The sequence below is a fragment of the Nothoprocta perdicaria genome, unplaced genomic scaffold (assembly GCF_003342845.1).
Source record: "Nothoprocta perdicaria isolate Ctin4 unplaced genomic scaffold, notPer1 scaffold_98, whole genome shotgun sequence".
In the NCBI taxonomy this organism is placed as follows: domain Eukaryota; kingdom Metazoa; phylum Chordata; class Aves; order Tinamiformes; family Tinamidae; genus Nothoprocta; species Nothoprocta perdicaria.
Genome location: NW_020456287.1, coordinates 2,646,216 through 2,670,333, shown reverse-complemented (window position 1 = coordinate 2,670,333; position 24,118 = coordinate 2,646,216). Strand labels below are relative to the sequence as shown.

The following is a 24,118-nucleotide window of genomic DNA, read 5'->3' as shown; positions in this document are numbered from 1 at the left end:
AACGCGTCGTATCAGTCACCCTGCAGATAAGTGAACTGTGGAAATCCTTAGGCCATGTTGCAGAAATCAGAAGCCACTAGAATTTGTACAACTTGCTTTGAGTAGTGAAGGGAAGCCATATCGAGGTTTTCTGTCAATAGCCTGAAAAGATCCAGAAAATCAGCAGTGCAGTGCCAGATTGTAAATGCATGCTTTACATTAAGCCTCCCAATAGACAAACAGAATTAACTAACTTTCAGTGGCTGCACTGAGACAAATTTTAAGCTGCTGATAATTAAATATTCTGTTAGTAACATCGTTCATGAGAAGAATCTCCTTGTCTCACACAGCTACCTGGTATCTCTTTTATTCCACTGGCCTCTGAGAGAGGTGATCCAATGTGACCTTTCCTTCTTGAGAATGGATCTGCCAAAACTTTAAACTGAATGGGTGACTGGTTGATCTTGACAGCTGAATCAGTCTCTGTTAGTCTGTTTGTCCAATTTTAATTATAACCCAAACACTCTAGGCAAAGCATGTCCAATGTTATATCAGAGACCACAATCAAATTTGGCCAAGTACACTTCACCCTTTTCCAGAGAGAATCAGAACAACAAACTAGTCATTCTTTCATCCTCTATACAGATATTGTCTTTCTCCCTTTTCCAATTTTACAAGTTGCCACAATTCTGATGGTTCCAGCACTTACAATTCTCTATAGCTTTTAACTTTTTCTTTGTCCTGTTTTTAGATAAAATCTCCATATGACCTCTCCCCTTTCCTCCAGTCTGTGGCAGGTGTCCTTGTTTGTAACGAATAAGGGGAAAAAGGGATGATGGCCACTTAGGGCACATGTTAAATTCCTAGTTTTCTTTATTTTTTATTTTTGTTATTATCACCAGTTCAACACAATCAAAAATGTTCAATTTATAATGATAGCCTTAAAAAATTTGGAAAGTCTCTGTTTGCTGTCTGTCACAGAAATAAATTTATGTCAAATCTTATGGTAGAACGTTCTATAGGGACAACAGGATGTATTTATGATTTGGGTTTCTAGTATCATCTGTAACTGATAATTATATATGTATATTTATATACATACTCACAGTTTATATACCTATAAACCACAGATTGATCTCATCTTCACTTTAGCTGCTTAACAATTAGGAGTGTAATCTTATAATCTCCTTTGATGTGTAAGGAAGAGAGAGTATGACCTCCAAACAATACTTTATCACATTTATTTCATATGACTCTTGTAAGATAGATGACTCAGCTGCTGGAGTGGCATGTCAGTAAGCCTTAACTATTTCAGATTCTTAAATGATTAGATTATACCAGTTTTATTTGCATTATAGTAGTTCTTTTTAGAAGAGTATTTAAATATGGAGAACCAGTTCTGAGTTTTCTACTCAAAGCACATAAAAATACTTAATAAGCAGAAGAAATTACATGAGCTGTAGAGAAATATTGTTTCCTGTTAAATCTAGAATAATTTAAGTGAGCTTGCATTCTTAAATGTACTGATGTCATTTGCCAGAGGCTACCATTAGCCTTATATGAGAGGCTATGTGTTTTATAAGAGTTCACTGAAGAGAACATGGAAAGCATTGAAAATGCACTGTCATTCAAAATTAAGGATGTTCTTATCTCTCTTGTTTTACAGGAGCTTTTTTCTTTTTTTTTTTTTTTTTTTTTTTTTTTTGGTGGCTTTGATCTTTGTACAATAGCTCTTATTTTTATTAATAACTGTTTGAAAATGTAATGAATGCCCTGCAAGCAGCTCTAATTGTTCTTGGTTGCTTGTGCTTGTTGGGAGTGGGTCTAGCAGTTCTTTCAAGTCTTTGCTGTATTTAAAGTTGGGGTAATATAGTTCTCTAGGATGTATTGGTGCATTTAAGTGTTTTGTTTGTTTGTTTGTTTGTTTTCTCTCCAAATGGTTTTGCTCTGCCTGAAGCTGCTTGTATTGAAATTTTGTCATTTTGCTGATCAGTCTTTGAAGCCCCAAAGCATTCTTGGAATAACAAAGTAACCAGTGCACCATGGTGCTTTAATGGATCAGTTCTCTTTTAAAACATGTAAATTCTCAAAAGTTATTATCTCATATTACTGCCTGACAAGTAGTATGTACAGTACTTTCTCCTCCCTCCAACCAGAGGAGGAGTCAAAAGTCTAAGGACTTTCAAGAACTTTTAAAATTCAGCAGAATATATTTTCTCTCCTTCCATTTCTGCTTTGCTGTCAGATAAGGCAGGGTGTCGTTTCATGTCCTTTTCTGTTTCTCTTTCTGTACTGAGAAGGTTTGTTTCTCAAGGTTAGCTTCTACGAATGGTGTGGAAAATCTCTTACATATTTTTCTTGTCAAACATTAGTGGGTCAACCGAATTCTCACTGCATCTGAAGGGGAAATCCTACAGATCTTTTTTCTCTGTCAGCAAGCTCAGTATAATCAGCATCGTGATTGAATAGTAAATATGCAAAATTCTAAAAATAAAACTGGCATATTGAATTTATCATACTGTGTTATAATGTGGACAATCCAGAAAAGTCTCTGTATCCATAAAAGCAGAAGAACATAATATCTAGCAGAATATCCATAAGAATGCAACTAAATGAATTAACTAAATGAACTCAATGAAACAAAACACGTTTACTGTTTCAAGAGAAAAGTTGTTGTGTCAGATACTTAGACATAAGTACATAAGGATAAGATTCATTTTTTAAATTCATTTGGTTAAGAAACAGTCTCAAAAAAGGCACAGTTCAGACTTTATTTTGATTGATAGAATATTAGCATATTGTTTTCCTCGGTATATAATGGCTTTCATTGTATAGGAACCTTACCCATTTTAACATGTAATCACTTTTATAAAAAAATCGGATAATTCTGTTTTTGCCAACAAATGCCCATGATTTTCTCTCCATCAGCTCTCATTTCCAAGCAATAAGACATGGGTATGTCATTCAAAAGCATTACTATTACTGCTTGCTATTCAGCAATCTCAGCAGGAGAGAAAAGGTAATTGTTCATGAATATGTCCTTGGGCTTTAGTATAGTGAAGATCATAGATCATAGTTACGATTTAGATGAGTGTTATTGCAATATATTATAAAGAAAGCGTTCACGGAGTGTACCATTGTGATTTTGTGGTTATATTTCTTGATTTGATCAGTAAACTGATTACTGAATTAAAATAAACGCAGAAAAACACATTTTACTGAGAAATGGTTACATCCTGCATCTCTATGGAACCTTATTTATAAAATAGCATTCAGCTTCTCCTACCTCTGTGTTTGTAGGAGTTCCCAATAGTTATCTATCTCATGTATGAATCACAGATGGGAGCTCCTTGATGCTTGGCCTGCTTGTGAGGTACCTTGTGTGTGGTATCTTTAAACACTACTTCCAAGCCATCTCATTTATCTACTTTCCTCTGTTTCATCATTTTGTTGAGAATTTGCTGCTGATGCCATTTCCTAAACCGCTTCTATAAAAACAATCTCATTCTTTTTTTTAAATAAAATATTTAGATGATTTTGAATTGGTTTCACGTACTGTGGGAGGTCTAGCCAAGAGGAAAGTACTACGTGAACGAGATAGTTGCTACAGGCAAATCCATCACATTTGGGTCTATCTCCAAATTCCAAAGGGCTTATTTCTTCAGCTATTAATCTTTATCTTTTTGTTTGTATTGGTAAAGGAAATAATTCTCTGGTTGCCTGCAGGCATTTGTAGTAATGTGCAGAAAAGGGACAGCAAGGAACATTTTCCTGATACTCCGCTGTCTTTCCTGTCCCTGCTTTGGACATGACTCTGTAGCCCACCTAATTATTACCAAACCATTATGAACTGCAGCCTGACATTAAAGAAAATCAAAGTTACCTCAGTTCTTCAGGCTGTGAAGCAGGCTGCAGGCTGTCCTCTGCAGCCAGGTGGAACTGCCGAAAGAAGGGAAGAGTAGACAAGCAAAGGGTGGGTAGGAGCACGGCTGTCTTAACTGCAGCTCTCAGAGGCAGGGCTCTAGTCTCCTTCCTCTACTGTGCTGCTCTGCTCACATTTGATTTAACTTATTCATGTGTCAGGGTGGTCAGATGTGGATTTCAGGCCTTTTGGGGCATTAAGTCAGCCTTGTGATGGCACCCTGTGTCAAAGAAACGAAGCATGGGTGCACTTTAAAATAAAAAGTGATTTAAAATGTAATTGTACTGAAATAGCATACAATGTGAATTGCTTAAAAGTGAATATAACATATAAGTGAATATAACAGCTGTTTCTAGCAGTTATTGGTCTAGATTCACACTGTTACTCTACTGAAATAATAAGTTGCATAGAATGGAATTACTTTTGTGATGAAGCAAGCTAAAAAATGTATGCCTTTGCATCTATGGCTTGCAAAATTCAGTTTACTTTTCTTACAAACAGAACTGGATTTGGGAAGGGTTGTGTTTTAAGTTTGTACTTTTACATATTAAAGCATTCCTTTAAAAAACATTTTAAGATACAGAGCAGAAATGGGCTGTTGACACAAATAGAAATGCAGACATTATTTGCTTGAGATAATGCAATCGCAAGTGTGATAATTTGGCTGTAACTAATGATTTTGATTCTAAGGTAAATTTATTTTTTGATTGAGAAAGTTGTGACAACAGTGCTAAAGATGAAAGTCGTTAAGATTTACAACCTACAAATTTGAAAAGTAACCTGTTTTGACCATGTTAAATAAAAAGCTGTTGGCATTTTCACAGAAGGTACCTTCTGCTGAATTGAGCTCTGACTGTAATCCTGACCCCTACTCCTACAGCACTCAATAAAAATAAATGACTTGGCAAATTAAATTCAATTTGGCAATTGCTCATTTCCTTGCACAGCGTCCAGTATGTAGTAGGTACTACCTAGTTGCCAATGTAAAAGTCATTTTTGATAATTTAATAATATAAACTTTTTGTAATAAACTAGATTTTGTTAAGCTTTTCTCTTGTTCCTATTGACATACATATATGGGGAGATATTATACAGTTTTATCTTTGCTGCTATTAAGCAATTAAATGCACATATCTTCTCAAATATAATGGAACTCTTGTTCTTAACTAATCTAACTACATCCCACCTACTCATTCCATGTTCTGAAGGGTGGAGTCTCCCATGTTATATATGGACTGACTCCAGCTCAGTCATTTAATTCTAGCTGAGATACTGAAATGCAAGTCAGCTTGATGTGGGGATATATGTGCTGCCTGGGTACGAGCCAGGGCAAGCCCAAAGGAAATCTGGCTGTGATTGTGTGTTGTTATGACCAGAGTAATTAGCTGTATTAACAATTACTCTGCAGTCAGGGTTGCACTAGCTTGTCTGGACTGTATCAGAACAAGCTAGTAGGCTTCCAGAGCTTGCAGTTTTGCACCTTCTGTGTCACCACAACAGAATTATGCTAGCTCAATTTGACAGCTCATAATGTTTACATCGTAGCTTTGCTTGTACTATGCATGGAAGCAAGGGATGAAAAACCATGGTCTAAACCCATAAAGCCATGGTGTTTATATGTGTGAGTGACAATTTCTATTTCTTTCTGCTATTTCCCCCCTCCTGAGTAGATATGTGTATACACACATATACACACACACACTTGTACACAGACACAAACATATATAGAGACGTTTGTGAATATGTGGGTGCTTGTGTCTATGCGTATGTGTGTATGTATATATGTGTGCGTGTGTGTGTATATATATGTATTGCGTGTATCATTGAAAATCACTTTCACATGAAGACTTACCCAGTGTCAGCACATTTCACTTAGATTGCAAGGGATTTAGGGTGGGAAAGAGAGTCTCTTTAATGTCTGTCCTGACTATCCTGCCTTATCTACTGTTTGCACTGCCAGCTGAAATTAATGGTGGCACGTTATCTTTTCCTTTCTCTTTTAACATGTCTCTCTAAAGTACTCTGTAAAGGATATCATTTTAAAAACATAGGCCTCCAATAGAAAATAAATATTTTTGTGCTGATTGATTTCCTGATATATTTTCAAAGATGGAACTTTTTCTAACAGCATGAGAATTGTTTTTGTTTTCCTGTTTGAATACTGACTAGTGCACAAGCTGATACGCACTCCTAACTAGGCCGGTGAAAAGGCAGGACAAAGATTTCATTTCTGTGCCAAGAAACCTGCAACTAGAGCTCCTAACTTTTCTCCTGTGATTACTGTAGCTTCATGCCAGCAAAATCTGTGGGTCTCAACCAAAAAGTCGTCACAAACTTCCTCTTATTTCTGAAAGAGGAATAATGAAATTTGCAGCGGTCTCTTTCCAGGGTGATTACTAGATTAAAGAGCTGCTGTAACTGAGCCCACAGCCATTGAGCAATGTTTGCCAGCAGCACCTGAGGAAGACAAGGCTTCCCTGTTAGTAACTTGGCTTTGTTGATGCCCCTGGGGAGCTTCTAGCATGGTCTGCAGAAAATGACCTTGCAAAACATCAATGAGGATTTGTTTCCTGGGATGAGTAACCATGCAGAATGTGTCTTTTATTGAAGATACATGTCTCCAGAAGTGTGAAAAACTGGTTCTGGAATACAAGGACGCCTAACTTTGGGCTTAGGCATTTCTGTATTTGGCTGTGACTACAGGAATGAGCAGTGTGTGAGGGTTCTTTTCCAGCAGGGGTAAAACTGGTATTAGGATACATTACAAGAAACCAGCAGCATTTTACACCTTCCATCTAGTTTAAAGTAGCTCATCTAAGCTGCCTGTATAATCAGTGAGTAGAAGTGAATGCTTCCAGACCTCCTCAGATTTTACTCACTGCAGTAGGAAATCCGTCTCACTTGTCATGTCATTATGTTATGCCTGCTATACTGGAAAACCTTTTGGAGTTGCCTATACCTCTTTAGATTACTGAGACAAGCTGGCTGTGCATACAAATACCTCTCACCAAAGTGCCTGCAGTTAGATGGAGCTGAATCCGGGTTAGGTTCTGTTCATCAGTATAGAGACACCAGGGTTATGAAAACGAGATTAAGCTTGGGAAAGTTTGCTAACCTTCAAAAACAGTTGTTTAAAAGCAACTTCTGTTGGATTTGATAATGTTTTTAGCTGTCTTTAACTGTTAGAACATTCATAATTGGGTTTAGTAAGTGTTACGTATTTTAACTTCTAGAGGTTGGACAAGTCTTTGGCCATCTTTAGAATTTTAGAAGACCAGTATATGTTTAAATCAGCACATTTCTTTGCAGATCTTAAGTTCAGTCCTGCAGTCTCCCCGAAAGTGGAACTCATATCAAAGTTAATAGTAATTATGCAGGAAGGTGCAAAGAATATCCTGTTTGTCTGTTAGACATGTTTCGGATGAGAGCTTCACAAACCAAATAAAAATACAGTCACTGACAGGCCAGTCTCAGTAAGAAGATAATGTAAGAATGAATGATACGTGTGTTTGTTGGTGCATACAAATATACACACATTTTAATAAAGATAATGATGAATAGATTTTTTAAAGTGGAACTGAAAGCCTCTCCATCTGCCAAAACCAGACATTTGCCAAGTTTGTCTTTCATCCTGCAAAGGTTGATGACCTTGATAATGCCCAAACCAGTATATGAATCAACATTATCATTCAGTAAATACATTCCAGTCAATCATTTTTTTTGCAAAATAGGGTTTTAGTTCTAGGAGGTAAATAGTTAGCTATTGTCGCTGGCATGGAATATTAAGAGGTTTTGTTTGCTTGCTTTTTTTTAATCATTTATTTTGTCAGTTGTGAAATAGAGAATAAAATCTTGAAACTAGAAGAAAAAAATCTGTTTTACAAAACTTCAGCAATAATTCCACTATGTATGCCAAATTCCAAAATACATAGGAACTGATGCCTTTTCAGTCAGGTGAAGTTCTGTCTGAATAACAGTTCAGTAACTTTTTTATTACTCCTGGCTAGTGTTAAATAAAATCTTGTTTTACAGTATTCAATATTTTATAAAAAAATAAATAAACAGTCTAGGTGAGGGGCAATCATGGTTATATGCTGTGTGGTCAGTCATATTGTCCTGTAGTTCTTCAGAAAAGCTTAGGTACTTTGCCTGTCCATTTATTATGCAAGCCCCTCTAAATCCTCATAGTTGTTTCAGAATATTTGTTTTTATTTAACAGGTTCTTCAGTTCCAAAATATTAAGTCTATTGTAGTAGAAGTCCTAGACTTTGCAGCATACGTATTATTTTAACAGAATTGGACTGTGTCATGAAGACATTGGGCCCAATTTGAGTTTACCTTTAAAAACACTTTGGTTTACTCCTCGTTCATGTACCTATACCTCTTCTATATGCTAAGCATAGCTCTGTAGAACCATAAACTTTTCCAGTCATTTGCTTTGAATTTGCCCATGCATTCTGATGAAAGGGAAGAATTCATAGCACCACTGACAGAGCAATGATTAATTCCTATGGTCTTGGGAGCTAAACCTAGCTGGCCATATGCTCTGTGGTCTTTTCAAGCACATTATTCGTATTTTAACATTATGACTGTAATAAATTCATACAATACAACTTAAGAAATATGTAATGAGAAGGAAAGAGGAAGATAGATATCTACCTTGAAGAAGGTAGATATGATTTCTACTGTACAGTGGGAAAACTGAGGCACTGCCTGTGGTCACATAGCTGTGTTTACATTTATATGTCCAAAACAGGGAGGGAAGAGATAGCAGTGGGGAACTGATATGTTCTCAGGCTATATCTGGGCTATGTGTTCAAGCCTTCTTAACTTTGCAAAATTACTAAGGATAGAAAAGGGGGAGGAAAAAATAAGATAAAATTATGGCTGTTGTGTGGAATATCACTTATCCTCCTTTGCTTTTTGCTCTTTTTTTTTCTTATAAAATGTTGGACTTTAATAATAAGATAAAAGACTGCTCACATTCCACTGAAATGAACTAAGATTGATTTTGTTTTAAAAGCTGAATGTAGGTAACTGCAATTAAGTCTTTGCCCCTTTGGTTAGCTAGAAGAACCTTTGAAAAAGCAGCTCTGGTTATGTATCATGTTCCACTCCGGTTTCAACAACAGCAATCTGTGAGAACATTCTGTTTAAGGTTTCATTATCTATGTTCACCTTTGTCTGTTTGCACTGAAGTGAAAAATGCAAGGAATTTTCTGGCTTGTGCATAGGACCCAGCTCAAATGAGTTTAATGAGATAACACACTTGTTTTTGCACACACACTCCTACCTACTGACACACAAAGTTCAAAGTGCAGGAGGCAAGGAAAAGAGCACGATGCAGGTATGACAAGCACTGCCCCAAAGTAGGCCAACAGATACTCAAAATGTAGCCTTGTGTTAAGTCAAGAAATATTAGTAGAAATTCTAACAGTTCTTTAAAAAAAAAAGTTTTATTGTATTTGCTGAAAGTAATGAAAGGCTTTCCATTGTCTAAAGTGAGTATTATGCTCTTTTTTGACACATAAAATAAAGAAGCATTAATGGGCATTATCCCCGCTTCCCCAGAACCTACCTTCTACTTTGGTGATGATGAATACTATGTTGATGAGAGTGCTGGCTATGTTGAGGTACGTGTCTGGAGGACAGGAACCGATCTCTCTAAAGCTGCCTCTGTTACAGTGAGGTCTCGCAAATCTGAACCAGTAACTGCAGAGGGTAAGTTACTCTTTTACTCTAATTTCATAGTACATCTCAACAGCAACAGAACCTGTACAGATTTGGTTCCTGGACACAGTGTCGTGTTCTAAGCAATGTATCTTGTTCATTTGCTTGCTTCCTGTCAGATTGTTTTAGGTTGGCTTGGTTTGCTTTAAAAGACAGAGCAAAGCAAACAAGCAAACAAACAAACAAAAAGCAAACCCAGCCTATTGCCTAAAGACAATAAAATTGTCTTTAATGGCAGAATGTGCTAAACCCCACCTGCCAAAGTCAGGACAGAATTTGATTCTTGTGGTTTCCATTCGTACTTGTTACACAACTCCTCTGAACAGGCACACTTTGTGCTTCCCTTTTTACATTTGTTGCAAAACTTGCAGCTGCATTACAGAATAATTTTATTTTTGTGCTTCATTCCAGATTCCCTCTCAAAGCTTTATGCTTAGTTTCAGTTCTCACAACAAACTTTGCTTACTAATTTCGCCTGAGTTAATTTTTGATTAACATCGAAAAAATATCAGGCCTGCTTATATGGCTTGAATCACTAAACTAAAAAATGACCTAGTCTCAAATTGTTTTATTTTATAGTCCATCTTATATTGTCAACAGATGTTTTTGTTTACATGACTGCTAAAATTTGGCAAATTTTAAAATTATATTTAAAGACAAAATAAATGTGCCTTTTACTAAAATTAACTGCCTAATCATAGATAATTGTATTTTTAATTGCATGCAGTGAAAACTGATATTGTTCCATCTGGCTTCTCTTTGTAGCTGGGGTAGATTATGTGGGCATCAGTCGTAATTTGGATTTTGCCCCTGGAGTCACTATGCAGACATTTCGCATAGTTATTTTGGATGACCTTGGACAGCCGGTGTTAGAAGGAACTGAGAAGTTTGAGCTTGTGCTGAGAATGCCCATGAATGCTGCCCTTGGAGAACCAAGCAAGGCTACCATCTTCATAAATGACTCAGTCTCTGATTGTGAGTATTAATTATTTGAGCCTTTTAACATTTATTTTACATTTTATTTCCATGCAGGGAGTGGAAGTCTGCTGTGATTTATGTTATATCTAATGCAATAAAGCACAATAAAAATTTAAAAAATAGATGGAAGATGTGATAACTTTTGCAGTTGTATCTTATACATGTTTTTTATGTTTTTCTGCCCAGTGCCTAAGATGCAGTTTAAAGAACCCGTATATACAGGCAATGAAAATGATGGGAAGATTTCTGCCATGATATACAGGAGTGGGGATATCCAATACACATCCACAGTGAGATGCTATACAAGACAAGGTTCTGCTCAGGTAATGATGGACTTTGAAGAACGGCCTAATACTGACAGTTCCATCATCACATTCCTTCCCGGTAAGCTCTTGTTATTGTAGAAGCTTGTTATTTTAGAAATAATATTGTTTTTAAGTCCGTGCCATTCATTTTGTCAGAGATGTAGCAATCATCCTCCTGATGAGAATACTAAGCATAATGTTGGAAGTAAGATACTCTATTTATCATTTATAACTTTTGTTTGTCTTGTAGAAGGCATAAGACAAGTCCCTTATTCCCAGAGTCTCCAAACATTCAGGAAGTTTGTGCATCCACACTTACGTGTGTTCATTTAGACGACAAGCAGCCTGCCCGTGAGCTTGGAGAGATGTGCTGTAGTACAACAAAGAACATCCTAGTTCTGATATATGATATTGCCTTCATAATAATTGCAGGTGAGACGGAGAAGCCTTGCACACTTGTGCTTATGGATGATAGTTACCATGAAGAAGAGGAAGAACTACGTCTAGTTCTTGGTACTCCAAGAAGCGATTCTTCCTTTGGTGCCTCCGTTGGTGAGCAGAATGAAACCCTGATAAAGATTCGTGATGATGCAGACAGTAAGAAATCATTTTGTTACTATCGAATTGGTGTCTGGAAGCCCTTTTGTGTATTTCTCTAAAAACATTTTTCCTCTAATTACAGAAGCTATTATTAAGTTTGGTGATACCAAATTTAGTGTGAGTGAGCCAAAGGACAGTAGGCAAGTCGCAGTGGTAAAAATCCCAGTGCTTCGTCTGGGAGACAGTTCCAAGGTTTCCATTGTGAGAGTTCATACAAAGGATGGGTCTGCTACTTCTGGAGAAGACTATCACCCTATATCAGAAGGTAAGAAAAAGTCCCTACTTTTACTCCAGTGAGTTTCATATCCTACTACTTTTTTTTTTTAATTCATGACTGTTGTGCAATGTCTCAAGAATTAAATAGCTTTGTAAATAAAATACTTTGCAACCACATCCATTAATATATTTTGCATGTGAGGAGGAACTTCTTTCCTGTGAGGGTGCCAGAGCCCTGGCACAGGCTGCCCAGGGAGGCTGTGGAGTCTCCTTCTCTGGAGATCTTCCAAACCTGCCTGGATGCCACCCTGTGCCCTGTGCTCTGGGTGTCCCTGCTGGAGCAGGGGGTTGGACTGGATGATCTCTAGAGGTCCCTTCCAGCCTCAACCATTCTGTGATTCTATGTTATTTCTCTATTCAAATTCAAAAGGCCATAGGAACAACATTCCATTCCTTTCAGACTGAATTCCCAAAAAACAGATGTGCAATGTTCTGTCTGTAATTAAGAGTGCAGTCTTACTGTAGTTTGAGTAACCACTATACTAATAAATGAGAAATGTATGATGATTTGAAATGCACTCCACTATTTTCATCAAACTTCTAACCTGAAATTTGAAAAAGAGATTGGATTCATAGCTTTATTCAATAAGCAGTAGTTGATTAACCCAGCAATCTGTAGTAAAGTAACATTTGAGAGAGAAAAGGTAAAGCAAAATAAAAGATTTATATCTATGTGGGACAGAATTTTCAGTAAATAATGAGCAATGTATTTTGCAATAAAGAAAAAAATGACTGCACACAACAAGAAGAAAAGCTAGAGGAAGACTGCCTAAGCTAGTTATGAGACTTGGTATGTGTTTCATGTGGTCTTGCAAACGAGCTGTTCAGCTGGGCTCACCACCTGCTAGGTCTGTCATATTGGGGTGTGTGTGGCTGTAGGGATAGCGTAACTCCACTCCATGCACAGATTTAAGAAACCTGATGCTATCAACCCATCTCTCTAATCTTAAGAAGAGGTGACTGCAGAATAATTTGCATGCATCTCTGGTAAAGACATATGATGGGATCCAAACCATCAGTCCTCTGGAAAATGTTCCAGTTGTTATGTTATGCCTTCGTGATCTCTGTAACAGATCCTGGATTACAGCTCCAGCTCATATGTTATAGAGTAAAGCATTCCCTGAGCTCCCCACAGGTACTTCTCTACTGAGCCCAATAACCTTTGGTTAGAGAGAGCAAATGTTTCAGAAAGGGCCTCCAGTCTGGATTTCAAAGCACTGAAAGATTACAAATGTGTCTTAGTGTTTTGTTTCATTGGTCAGTTCCCATCATTCTTTATAACCAAGTTAGTGCCCTCTTTCCCATTTAAACATATGTAATTCAGTTCCCATCCACTATTGCTTCACTCTTCACTCACTACTTATTATGCCTCACTCTTCAGAGTGAAGAGCTCATTAATATTTGTTTATTAGTATTTCTTCTCTTTGTTGGTATTTACGTATACTAATCAGCATGAATTTTTTGTAAGTTTTTTTTTCTTTTTGTCCTGATATAATTTCTATTTGTCCTTTCTGTGCCATCTGCAGTTATTCTTGCATTCTTTTAAAAATATATCTGTCATTTTTGTTTCACTCCCACCCATCCATAGAGAAATGTTACTGGTTTCCCAATTTTTTTTAGTAGCTAGTACATTCAAAAATAACAGTGCCCTTATAGTACTATTAGCTAAGTTGGAATTTTTCTTCCACCACAACCTCAGAGGTCTTTTCAGCAATAATACTTTTCAAAATATAGTACCTCTTTTTTAATTTTGGCTTCACACTTTTTTTTTTGGTATATAATGTATTAAAATGCACTGTTCGACTAAACTCCAATATTATTTATTTACTATTCTATAAACTTAAGATCATTCAGATATGTTAACAAAAATGATTTAATAATTAGTCACGTATCACTTTCAAAATATTAAGTTCCCTTACACTAAATCCTGGTTATGGCAAATCTCTTTTATGATGATGAGGTTACTCCATTTTCGGTGATTTGTGTGTGTGACCTGCTGTTCACTATTATTTTTAGCATCACTAGGAATAAGCTAAATGGACTCATAGGAACATTTGAAATTTGAAAGTATTAGCTGTGATATTTTATGGCTGAACCTAGAATTACACCTGACTGTTCTGATCAGAAGTTTTATTTTTAAGTATGTAATTACCTTTTTAGAAATTGAATTTAAGGAGGGAGAAACACAGCACTTTGTGGAGATTGAAGTTCTCTTTGATGGAGTTAGGGAGATGAGAGAAGCCTTCACAGTGCACCTGAAGCCTGATGAGAACATGGTTGCAGAAATACAGGTAAATAATAGATGCAAAATATTCAACAGCAAAATGTGGTAAACAGATCTCTTTTTGCTTTTCAGCTCATAGCTTTATTGTTCCTATAAAATTTATACATGCCATAGCTTCAAAGCCAAAGCAGATTATCTCAGCTGACACTGTAGCACCCATTCAAAGTATTTTGTTCATTCAATAGTAGAAACAATGAGAGCATATATAAAACAGAAATTTTCAAGATCCTCCTAATAAAGAAAATTTATCAGGAAGATAAATTTTCTTCATCAAATAAGTCCTAAAAACAAATGTCCTCTTGGAAACAGTGGCAAATAATCAAGTATAACATTAAGGCTGCAAATCCAGCAATCATATGAAATGTAACATATGCTGTCAAAACAGCGTTAATATCATGCATGTTGCGCAAACTGAAAAAACCTCACAATCTTGTAATCTGGAATTATACATACTTTTAACACAAAAATATTTGCATCTGATTCTCCACAAAATATCCTTCAGACTTTTTGGCCTCTTCATCAAGATCCCACTTGAAGTGGTCTGCCTCCAAGGTATCCAGACAGAAAAGAGACATCCCTTATGGATGATAAAAGTCATATTTCTACCAGTCAGTTTAATATAGTACAAATCAGAGTTCAGCAGTAGTACCTAAACAATTCAAGAATTCTGAGCCACAAGAAGTTAAATGTTCTGTTATCTTCAATTTTCTGAATAGAAAAGTTACTTTTAAGGCTTGCTTTTATCATCTGCAATGTGCTTTCAAATGTATATGTATACCCACACATATATACAAAGTTATACATATATATACATATGACTGTGAGTGTATATATATTTTTATATATACACACACACACATCTGTATAAATGCACACAGATGCCTGTATAAATATATGTGTGTGTGTGTATATAAAAACATATATAGTACACATTTATATACACACATGTTATATATATGTGTGTGTGTGTGTGTGTGTATATATACACATATTTACACAAACGCACATACCTTATATTTCACCTTGTTTTGGGGGAGATGGGAGTCTAGGGGACGTCGACAGGCCATTTCTAATCTCAATTATTCTCCAGTTTCAAAGACTCAGTCATTGTTCAGTTGCTTAACAATCTGAGTTTTATAACTTTTCTTTGGGACACTGTTTCAAAGACTAAACATCTTTAATTTTAAATTTTGGTGATTTAAATGTTTATAAATGTTATAAAGATTTAAATGTTGATAAAGAACTGTTTCTGCCTTTTCAGTCAGCCAAGGCCATTGTATACATTGAAGAAATGAACAGCATGGCAGATGTCACCTTTCCCTCAGTCCCTCAAGTTGCTTCCTTGTTGATATATGATGATACCTCAAGAGCTAAAGACAGAACCAGTCCCATAGCAGGCTATCCTGTCATCTGTATCACAGTGAGTAACTATGTGGAAAGATGGAATAAGATCAGGATGTGGATGGGATTTGTTTGAAGGAGCAGTGTGTGTGGATTTGTTCATTATATGGGTTTGTTTATAGGAGCAACTGGCTTATATATTGCCTGTGATATGTTGTAAAGGACTATTTCAAATTAGGATACTTTCTTCATATAGTATTTATCTCTACACAGCAGAAAACAAACAGTTCTCTGTCTCTTATAAAGCAAACACTCTTTGTTTGCCCAGGATAAAGTTGTTCCATATAGAAGTATGTGCCATGAGGACTTTGTGATACCATTTCTTATTTTACTTCACACAAAATATTCATGTGATATGTAAAGTAAAATGGTTTATGATTTAAAACCAGCTCTGGCTCTCATTGCCACATAAAAGGAAAAGCTGGCTATTAATTTATCAAGTAAGTTTGAGAAGTTATCCTTGCACAGTGAAGAACTGGAAAACAAGAAAATCAGTAAGTGCCAAATAGCCTCAAATCTTGTTTTTGTCTATTACAGTTCCAGGTTAGATAATACACTCATACTCCAACAGCTAAAACTATAAAAATGCTTTAATGGAGCTATATCTCTAAAAGCTGTACTGAAATAGGGAGTCTTTGAGCTACTGCAGTCTAATCATCATTTCACATATTTTTCTTACATGGAACAGAGAGGAAAAGTACTCCTTGTTACATGTTACATGCAAGTTTAAAGTAGAACTGGCCTAAGAGCTAATCTGATTTGTTAGAATAATAAATCAGTTTTCAAGATACAGAAAGCAGAAAAATTTGTTTCACCTGTCCATCATCAAGAATAGTCACATGGTGCCTATGATTACATGACTGCAATTTCCTGGATTGCCCTGACTTAATTAAGATGTAATTTGTACTGTTAAAATCACTAGAGATAACAGATGAGCCACAGTTTTCAGTTCAGAAATGATGTTTTCTTAAGAGATTTGCTGAAGTTGTCAGTTCCACATTGCTGAGCTTCCTGATTCTAGATAAATTAAAATACCTTTGCCATGAAGCAAATACAATGTTACACATCTGCCTTGTTTTGCAGGCTTGCAATCCGAAGTATGAAGACTTTGACAAGACTGGTTCAATATGTGCCAGTGAGAACATCAATAATACTCTTACCCAATATCGGTGGCTCGTGAGTGCACCCACTGGTCCTGATGGTGTCACTAGCCCTATGAAGGAGATTGACTTTGATACCTTCTTCACTTCCTCCAAGATGATCACTCTAGACTCCATTTACTTTCAAGCTGGCTCTCGAGTCCAGTGTGCAGCCCGTGCTGTGAATTCAGATGGGAATGAAGGTCTTGAGCTTATGAGTCCTATTGTAACTATAAGCGTATCAGAAGGTAGGTCATCATCACCTGCTGCATACCTCCTGGACTGCTTTTGATCCCAAATTCCATCCTAAAAATTCCAGTGATTTGGCAGGAAGTTTTAATGTCACAGGCTTACCTCTTCTTCAGTTCACAGAAATAGATTTCCAGATTGAGAAAAAAAATTGATTGCCAAAGGAAAAAAATACATCTTTGTAGGCATAGAGAAAGCAGTAAGTGATACACAGAAAGGTGTATGAAGGGACTGGTTTTCATTTTTGTTAGTCATCTTTAAATAGTTTGCCACTAACAAACTCATGTGTTCTGGAGAACAGTATTCAGTATGCTTAGAAAGTAATGAATTCTTCCTTCTGTTGGCTTTGGAACTCTAGTAATGTTGCAGTATGATGTCATTATGTTATTAAGCTTAAGTTATTATAATGTTATGTCATCATGATGTCGTGATGTTATTAAGCATTGAGGAGTCCACATGAGAGTGTTGTTATGAATATCTAGCTAGAAGAAAAGCTTCATTTGGCATTCATACCTGTAACATGAATCAGAATCAGAGATTAACTTTGATTTGGTTTGGTTCTCTTATTGGAAACAACTGTTATCCAATAACAGGATGAGACTCTGTACTCTTCTTTTCTCATAACTCCTCAAGTGGGCAAAGAGCACATAGACTAAGAGAACTATTCTAAAGTTTCACTTTTGCTAGCATCTCTTTAAGGTCTTTGAGATCCTTTAGCCATTCCATGACAGCATACCTGCCACTTATCTTTCAAGTATACTGACCCCATATAACTGAATATATACAAGGACAGTGTCATCATTTGGTTTTAGAAGTATGATCCAATTGATGAAGTAATGGCTTCTGTTTGAATCATCATTTGCAGAAATTCTCTTTCAAACCTATGGTAAATGCTACCCAAAGTATTTATATGCCATTCCAGAAAATTGTCTTTGTTTTGAAAATCTGTGTGGTGGAAAAACTGCTTCCAAAATTAATGCAGTGCAAAGTATGGATTATTTTTTTCTGAATATAAAGTTGCTTGTTCTCTTTTTGATTAGGTCTTTGTCAACCTCGAATGTCAGGAGTAGTTGGAGCTGAACCATTCTCTGCCAAATTGCGTTATACTGGCCCAGAAGACCCAGATTATGCCAATCTCATCAAACTGACAGTCACTATGCCGCATATTGATGGTATGATAAAATTGGATGTGTGATATAACAAGCTGCTTAAGCTTTTGAGTTATTTTATTAGTCATGTTATTTTAAATAGCCAGTCATAACCTACTTTTTTCACATGTAGAGCCAGAGAAAAACTTAATGAACAAATAAATCTAGTTTGCAGCAAGGTAGGTAAGATACTGTATTGATATGTTTTCTTTGATGTGAAGATTAAGTGTTTTCAGATTACTTGTATACTTTACCTAAATACACCTACACTTTGCAGAACACCTTTGAAGCCCATAGAATTATACCTAGGAAGAAATTATCATATGTAGTACTAAGTGTCCTTAGACTTACAGACATCTAAATATTGCTTATAGAATGCCCTTCAGAGAACAGATTGATAAAAGCTTAGGAGTAATTCCTATACAATGTGTAAATGTTACCTTTATAACTGAGCATGTGTAGTCCAGCTCTCAACAGAAACTCTCCATGCAAAGCTCTTCCATGCAAAGAAAATGTTGATCACTATGTGTTTAACTTGGAATTGACTTGGTCATACATGTGTAAGTTAAATATATTTGCGCTCATTTAATTCACAGGGTTTTTTAAAGTAGTTCTAATTATTATTTATAAACTGCTGTGTCAAGTTGTGCTAGATACAGTATAAACTCTCTAAGCTGCAATACCTTTTGGGAAATCAAAGCAAAATAATTAAAAAATAAGATTTTTGCATAAGAAATTGTACTTATTTTGGCAACTGTTATTCAGTTTTAATTAGTTGAGAACAATCTCTTTTATGTCCTGTCAGTAAACTACACTCTATTTGGTCTAGTGTGAAAGAATGTAAACTAAGATAATATTTCTGAAAATAACTGCTAAAGTTATCTTAAATAACTTTAATAACGCTTTTTAATCACTTATATGCTTCTTAAAACTTCACACCATAGCTATTGAAAAAATACCTTGGTAGATCTATAACTTTTAATTGCTTTATTGTAATATAAAGACAGTTATTGTGGATAGCACTCTTATATACACTTAAAGTGTCTTTATTGGAATTCTAAAGTATATTCTAAATATATATAAAGTATATTCTAAAGTCTTAACTACTACAAGTCCAAAATACAGAAATATTTGATGACGCGCTTGGTGGTTGACAAACTGTGAGGTAAATTAGAGAACTATGGCCATTGCAATTTTGCGATAGTGCTATAGTTTAACATTTTTTTTTTAAGGAATGCTGCCTGTTATTTCTACAAGAGAGCTCTCCAACTTCGAGCTGACACTTAGTCCTGATGGAACAAGAGTTGGAAACCATAAATGCTCTAATCTGTTGGACTACACAGAAGTAAAGACTCACCATGGTTTCTTGACTGATGCTATGAAAAATCCAGATGTGATTGGAGAAACCATTCCATATCAATACAGTCCAACAATCAGAGGCTCCAATACCTTACGTTTCTACCGCAATCTGAATCTGGAAGCCTGTTTATGGGAATTTGTTAGCTATTATGACATGTCTGAGCTCCTCAAGGATTGTGGAGGCACCATTGGGACAGATGGACAGGTATGAAATTGTAACTCAATTCTTTAACATGTTCTTAATGTAAGAATTCCATTTTAATGTACATATACTAGATATAAGTGATTTTAGTATTAAAAGTTTTCTTTTTTCTTTATAAAATAAAGCATTCCCCTAACCCTATATTATTTCTTAAAGCTATGAGTATCCAGTAAGTACATGTAGACTATGTGTGATCCTTGGTCCAATTGAAATTAAAGAAATTACTTCTTTTGACTTAAACTTCTTAGGATTTCCGCCCAGTATATTAGGACAAACATCCCACTTTTACTGTATTGTAAACCACCTTAATCTTTTAAGACTTTGCTGTTAGCCCATTGGTAGTACTGGGCTACTCTAGTATAGTATTTAGTATTAGTCCTGATATAGCCATCTTAAAACAAAGTTTTTTTTTTTTTTTAAAAAAAAGAAGATGTAAAGCCTTCCTGTTAATAGCACTGGAGTTGACTGTCCTGCCACCTACTTGGTCCTGTTAATCTCTTGCTCCCTGTGAAACAAAACCTGTCAGTGCCAACAGCACAGCAGTCTCTTGTTACCCAGTAGAAAATCCCTTGGGCAAAGAGCAAAAGGGTGCCAGTATGGTGGGATGGCTAAAGTAAAGATGTGTGAAAGGGGGTTGAGGATTGAAACAAAGAAATTTCAGAGATCTTCAGATGTCCCTTGGAAAATGCTTAGAAATCTGTAATAACATGAAATCAAAAGAATGTAGCATTTCTTCTGCTGCAGTGATAGCAAAGTTTGTTCCCTGTCTTGTTCCCTGTACAATCACTTGTTTCATCAGATTGTCTGCAGAGTTCACAGTCTCCATAGTACAAAAACTCTAGCCATGAAGATCAGTACTTTATGGCACAGGAAAATTCCTTTGGGGCATAATCCTATAGATGAAAGAGAGATTGGAAATGAAGTACCTTATTTCAGAAATGCTCCTCCACACCATGATGGCTGTGTGGCAAGGCTCGCTCTCCTAGGAACATCTTATCTGGAGATCCACTTTGGGCCCATTGTATGAAATGGCTCCACCTGCTGTGCTTTTTAAAGGGTATTCATCTTGCCCATGATCCGTCTGCTTATCAGTAGGTTAAAATGGACAAATTATTTTCTATCAGTCCCCAATGCCATGAGGATTTGCACATAAGAACAGTGTGGTGTTCCCCAGAGAAACCTGTGAGCAGGTACAACAGGCATAGGTGTTTTATTACTAACAACATAGGTGCCAATGGACATTTAAATAGCCACTCATGTACTCCAGTTTTTCTCTTCTTCTCCCTACATCTTACCTTATTCTGTGGCTTCCCATTTTTCTTCCTTTTCTTCCTGTTTTCAGGAAGAAAAGAAACCTTTCCTATTTTTTTATCCTGTTTTTTTTTTTATTCTCTGTACTGGCTCCATTTCTGTTAGAGAGACCAGCTCAGGGTACCCTGCCCTGATGTTGGAAGCTCTCTGCAGGTGCATCTCCTCGGGACTGCCTCTCTGCTACAGGCACCTCCTCCTACAGGAACATTCCGCTGGAACCATGACCCTGTCAGAGCAGGGGTGGCCTGCGAGTGGGGGATGCAAACCTTCCACATTCCCACGAGATAAAAATGACAGCAGTCTCCCCAGTTCTCAGAATGATTTCATTTCTTCAACTCATCGTTCCTTTGGTTATCTCTTTATGCCCAAGAAGACATACAGTGTTTGGCCCCACACTCCTGTTTCTCACACGACATGGTCGTAGGCACACAGAGCTGCCAAGCATCTGTCAGCTGGTCCTGTCAGCTCTGCAGGCCACTTCTCCCGCAGCGTAAAGAAAGATGACATGTTTTTAATAGGTCCCACTTTGAGTTCTTTTGTGAAGAAAAAAAAAAAGACAAAAAGCTAGGTAGTTAGTTTAGACAGATATGAGGCTAAATAAAACCTATATATGTCTATATGGTTATGGCAGAGGAGAAAATAAGAAGCATTCCTATATTTTAGTGAATGAACAAAAAAATATATATTGATTGCAGGCAGAATGTGCAGTGGTAGTGTGGCTTAGGAGCAGAGATTCACTTGCTTTAAGCTCCAGAAGCTTTATGTATCTTCGGTAAGATCCTCCTCTTAACCAGGGATGAACATGAGCCATGAGAGCCAAGGAACTGCAGCTGAGGTGACCCATTAATGCCTTATAGGATGTGGCTAAAAGGTTATAGGTGAGTGAAATATCAAGCTGAATTACTTCTTGCAGGGAAGCATTGCCCCACAGCCAATATGCGCTTCACTGCCTGCCCTCTTTCCTCCACCTACTTCTAATTCTTCTCCAAGTTTGGTCTTTATCTTCACATGACCCCTCCAACTGAGAGGGGAGGCAGTCACTGCCCTGGCTCTGTGGTTGTCACCATTGTTGGTTTTCTCTCCTCCAGTGAACAATTAATAATCCTCCTCTCTCAGAGCAAACCTGGCAGCTAGGGATTTCCCCGCATTTTTTTAGCACACAAAGGAAGCTTAACATTTACCATATACACAGAACAGATAAGGACGTAACAAAAACTTTCTTCACCATGCTCTGCCCTTATTGCAAATTTACTAGCTTGGTATCTAAATTTACCAGAGATTTTGACTAGATCTTCAAGGCCAAATTCTGCCAATCTGTGACATCTCTCCCATACCTCTATGGTCGAACAGAGAGACTCAACAAATCAAGTGGCAAGAGCCTGGCCATGTGGAGCTTCCCATTATAGCAGGGGAAGGAGATAGGTTCAATCAACAAGTGAAGTGGGAGACCTGCAGCTGGTGATTTCCCCTGGCAGTGCTCCTTGGGTTTGCTGCAGGATGCAGCTGCCTGAACTTGTTCCCATGAACTCGTGAACTGCTGTGATACATTCAGAGCATTCAGAGAAGGTTTTAGTTTTCTTTTTTTTAGTTTTCACATGTAATCCATTGTCTTTCTCAATTACTCAGTGCATGAGCAAACCCTGTGTGAGTTACAGGCAGCAGTTTTTTTCAGTGTATAGCTTGATGCTTAGCTCCTGGAATCTGCCCTTGTTCACTATATCCAAAAATCAGGCATCTGTGTTCTAAATACAGATTTAAATATGCATTTTAAGGAACATATATTAAAAAAAACCTCTCTAAACTGAGCCAATTCATTTGGATTAAACTTCTATTCTTATTAAAATTAAAACCAGTCTTGATGATTATCAGCAACGTTTTTCTTTTACACAACCACCACTCACAGCCTGAAATTCAAGTGAAAGTCACCTACATGAGAGATTCCTCCCTATGTCTTGAGGTAGTTGATAGAGGTTGAACTGTGGTCTCTGTCTGGACCTTACATTGTAGTGTCAAGTACTAAAGACATCTTGAATTCTCAGACAGAGATGATAGAAATATGGCAAATATTCTTGAAATAAAATAAAATAAAATAAAATAAAATAAAATAAAATAAAATAAAATAAAATAAAATAAAATAATAAAATACAAGTGATGCTTTTAGTGAAGTATATATTGAAGTGCTGGCCAGACTTATTTGATAGAGTGTGAAGTGTTATTTAATCTCATTTTCTATGGTTGTAACTATTTACTCTCTCTAGAAAGTTTGGCATCTAAAGGCTTCTGGGTGGTTCTGGCCAAGTATTTATCCATGGAAGTTATTTGCGTTCCATTCCGTTGCCAGACTTGGCATAGGAACCCAAGGAAATTACCATTCAAACAAATTTTACAGTACCAAACAGTCTTTTAACAGCAACTAGTTATGCAAGTCTTTGCCAGAAACAACAAGATGAAGAATATATTATAAAGCATTTTAACATAAAAGTTTTATAGCTTGGAGCTACTGTAGTTGAGTACAACTGAGCAGAATTTTATTTTAATCCCATCAGGAAGTTACTTCTGGCCCAAACTGTGAATGTGCCTCTTCCAATACGTTCAATTCCTATTTATGCTACACATACTATGTCATTGAAGAGCTTGGAAATCCCATATAAAAATAGATTTCCTAACAAATAATATATGGCCTCAGTTTATACAAGGCAGTTCATAGAGGTATGTTTTTAATATAGAAACAGTATATTCCCAACTTTACCGGATCTAATTTTAGTAAAATCAGATTTCAAGGAGAAAAGTCAGCTTTTCTGGGAATCTCAGAAGATAGTACAGTTGGACAGATTTCAAATTTTTATACTAATGTCAGCTGTCACAATCCAGTTTAAGAAAACCCAACAAGTCGTATTCCTGTGTCATGGAAGCTTAGTAGCATTTGTGCTTTTTTTCTTCCTCCAGCTGCAAACAGATGAATTTAGTAAAACAATTTAGTAAACAATTTTTGCCTTCTATCTGTTTGGTCTCTCTAGACATGACATTGTAAAAGCATATTAAATAATTTCCCCAATTCCCTAGTCCTTTGCTTAGGCTCTGGTGCAGCTGTAGGATCGGTATTCCCTAGCATCACAAGGCTGAAAGTCACACTGAGTAATTTCATTTTTATTATATGAAATCAATGCTAATGAATAAAGGTTCACTAATACAGCTGCTAAAATCTCCTATACACTGAATGCATACATACATAATG

At 36.5% G+C, this 24,118-nt stretch overlaps 1 protein-coding gene across 1 annotated transcript in view; it reads left to right on the top strand.

Moving 5' to 3' along the window:
• The window catches only part of FREM2 (FRAS1 related extracellular matrix protein 2), a 115,855-nt gene that overhangs the window by 77,124 nt on the left and 14,613 nt on the right, over nt 1-24,118 (top strand). Inside the window, exons 7-16 of the mRNA XM_026053334.1 lie at nt 9,473-9,622; nt 10,397-10,606; nt 10,796-10,993; nt 11,347-11,511; nt 11,597-11,779; nt 13,951-14,081; nt 15,336-15,494; nt 16,559-16,862; nt 17,904-18,035; nt 19,244-19,575. Of these exons, the coding sequence (XP_025909119.1) occupies nt 9,473-9,622; nt 10,397-10,606; nt 10,796-10,993; nt 11,347-11,511; nt 11,597-11,779; nt 13,951-14,081; nt 15,336-15,494; nt 16,559-16,862; nt 17,904-18,035; nt 19,244-19,575 (1,964 nt within the window). The remainder of the gene's footprint in view (nt 1-9,472; nt 9,623-10,396; nt 10,607-10,795; nt 10,994-11,346; nt 11,512-11,596; nt 11,780-13,950; nt 14,082-15,335; nt 15,495-16,558; nt 16,863-17,903; nt 18,036-19,243; nt 19,576-24,118) is intronic.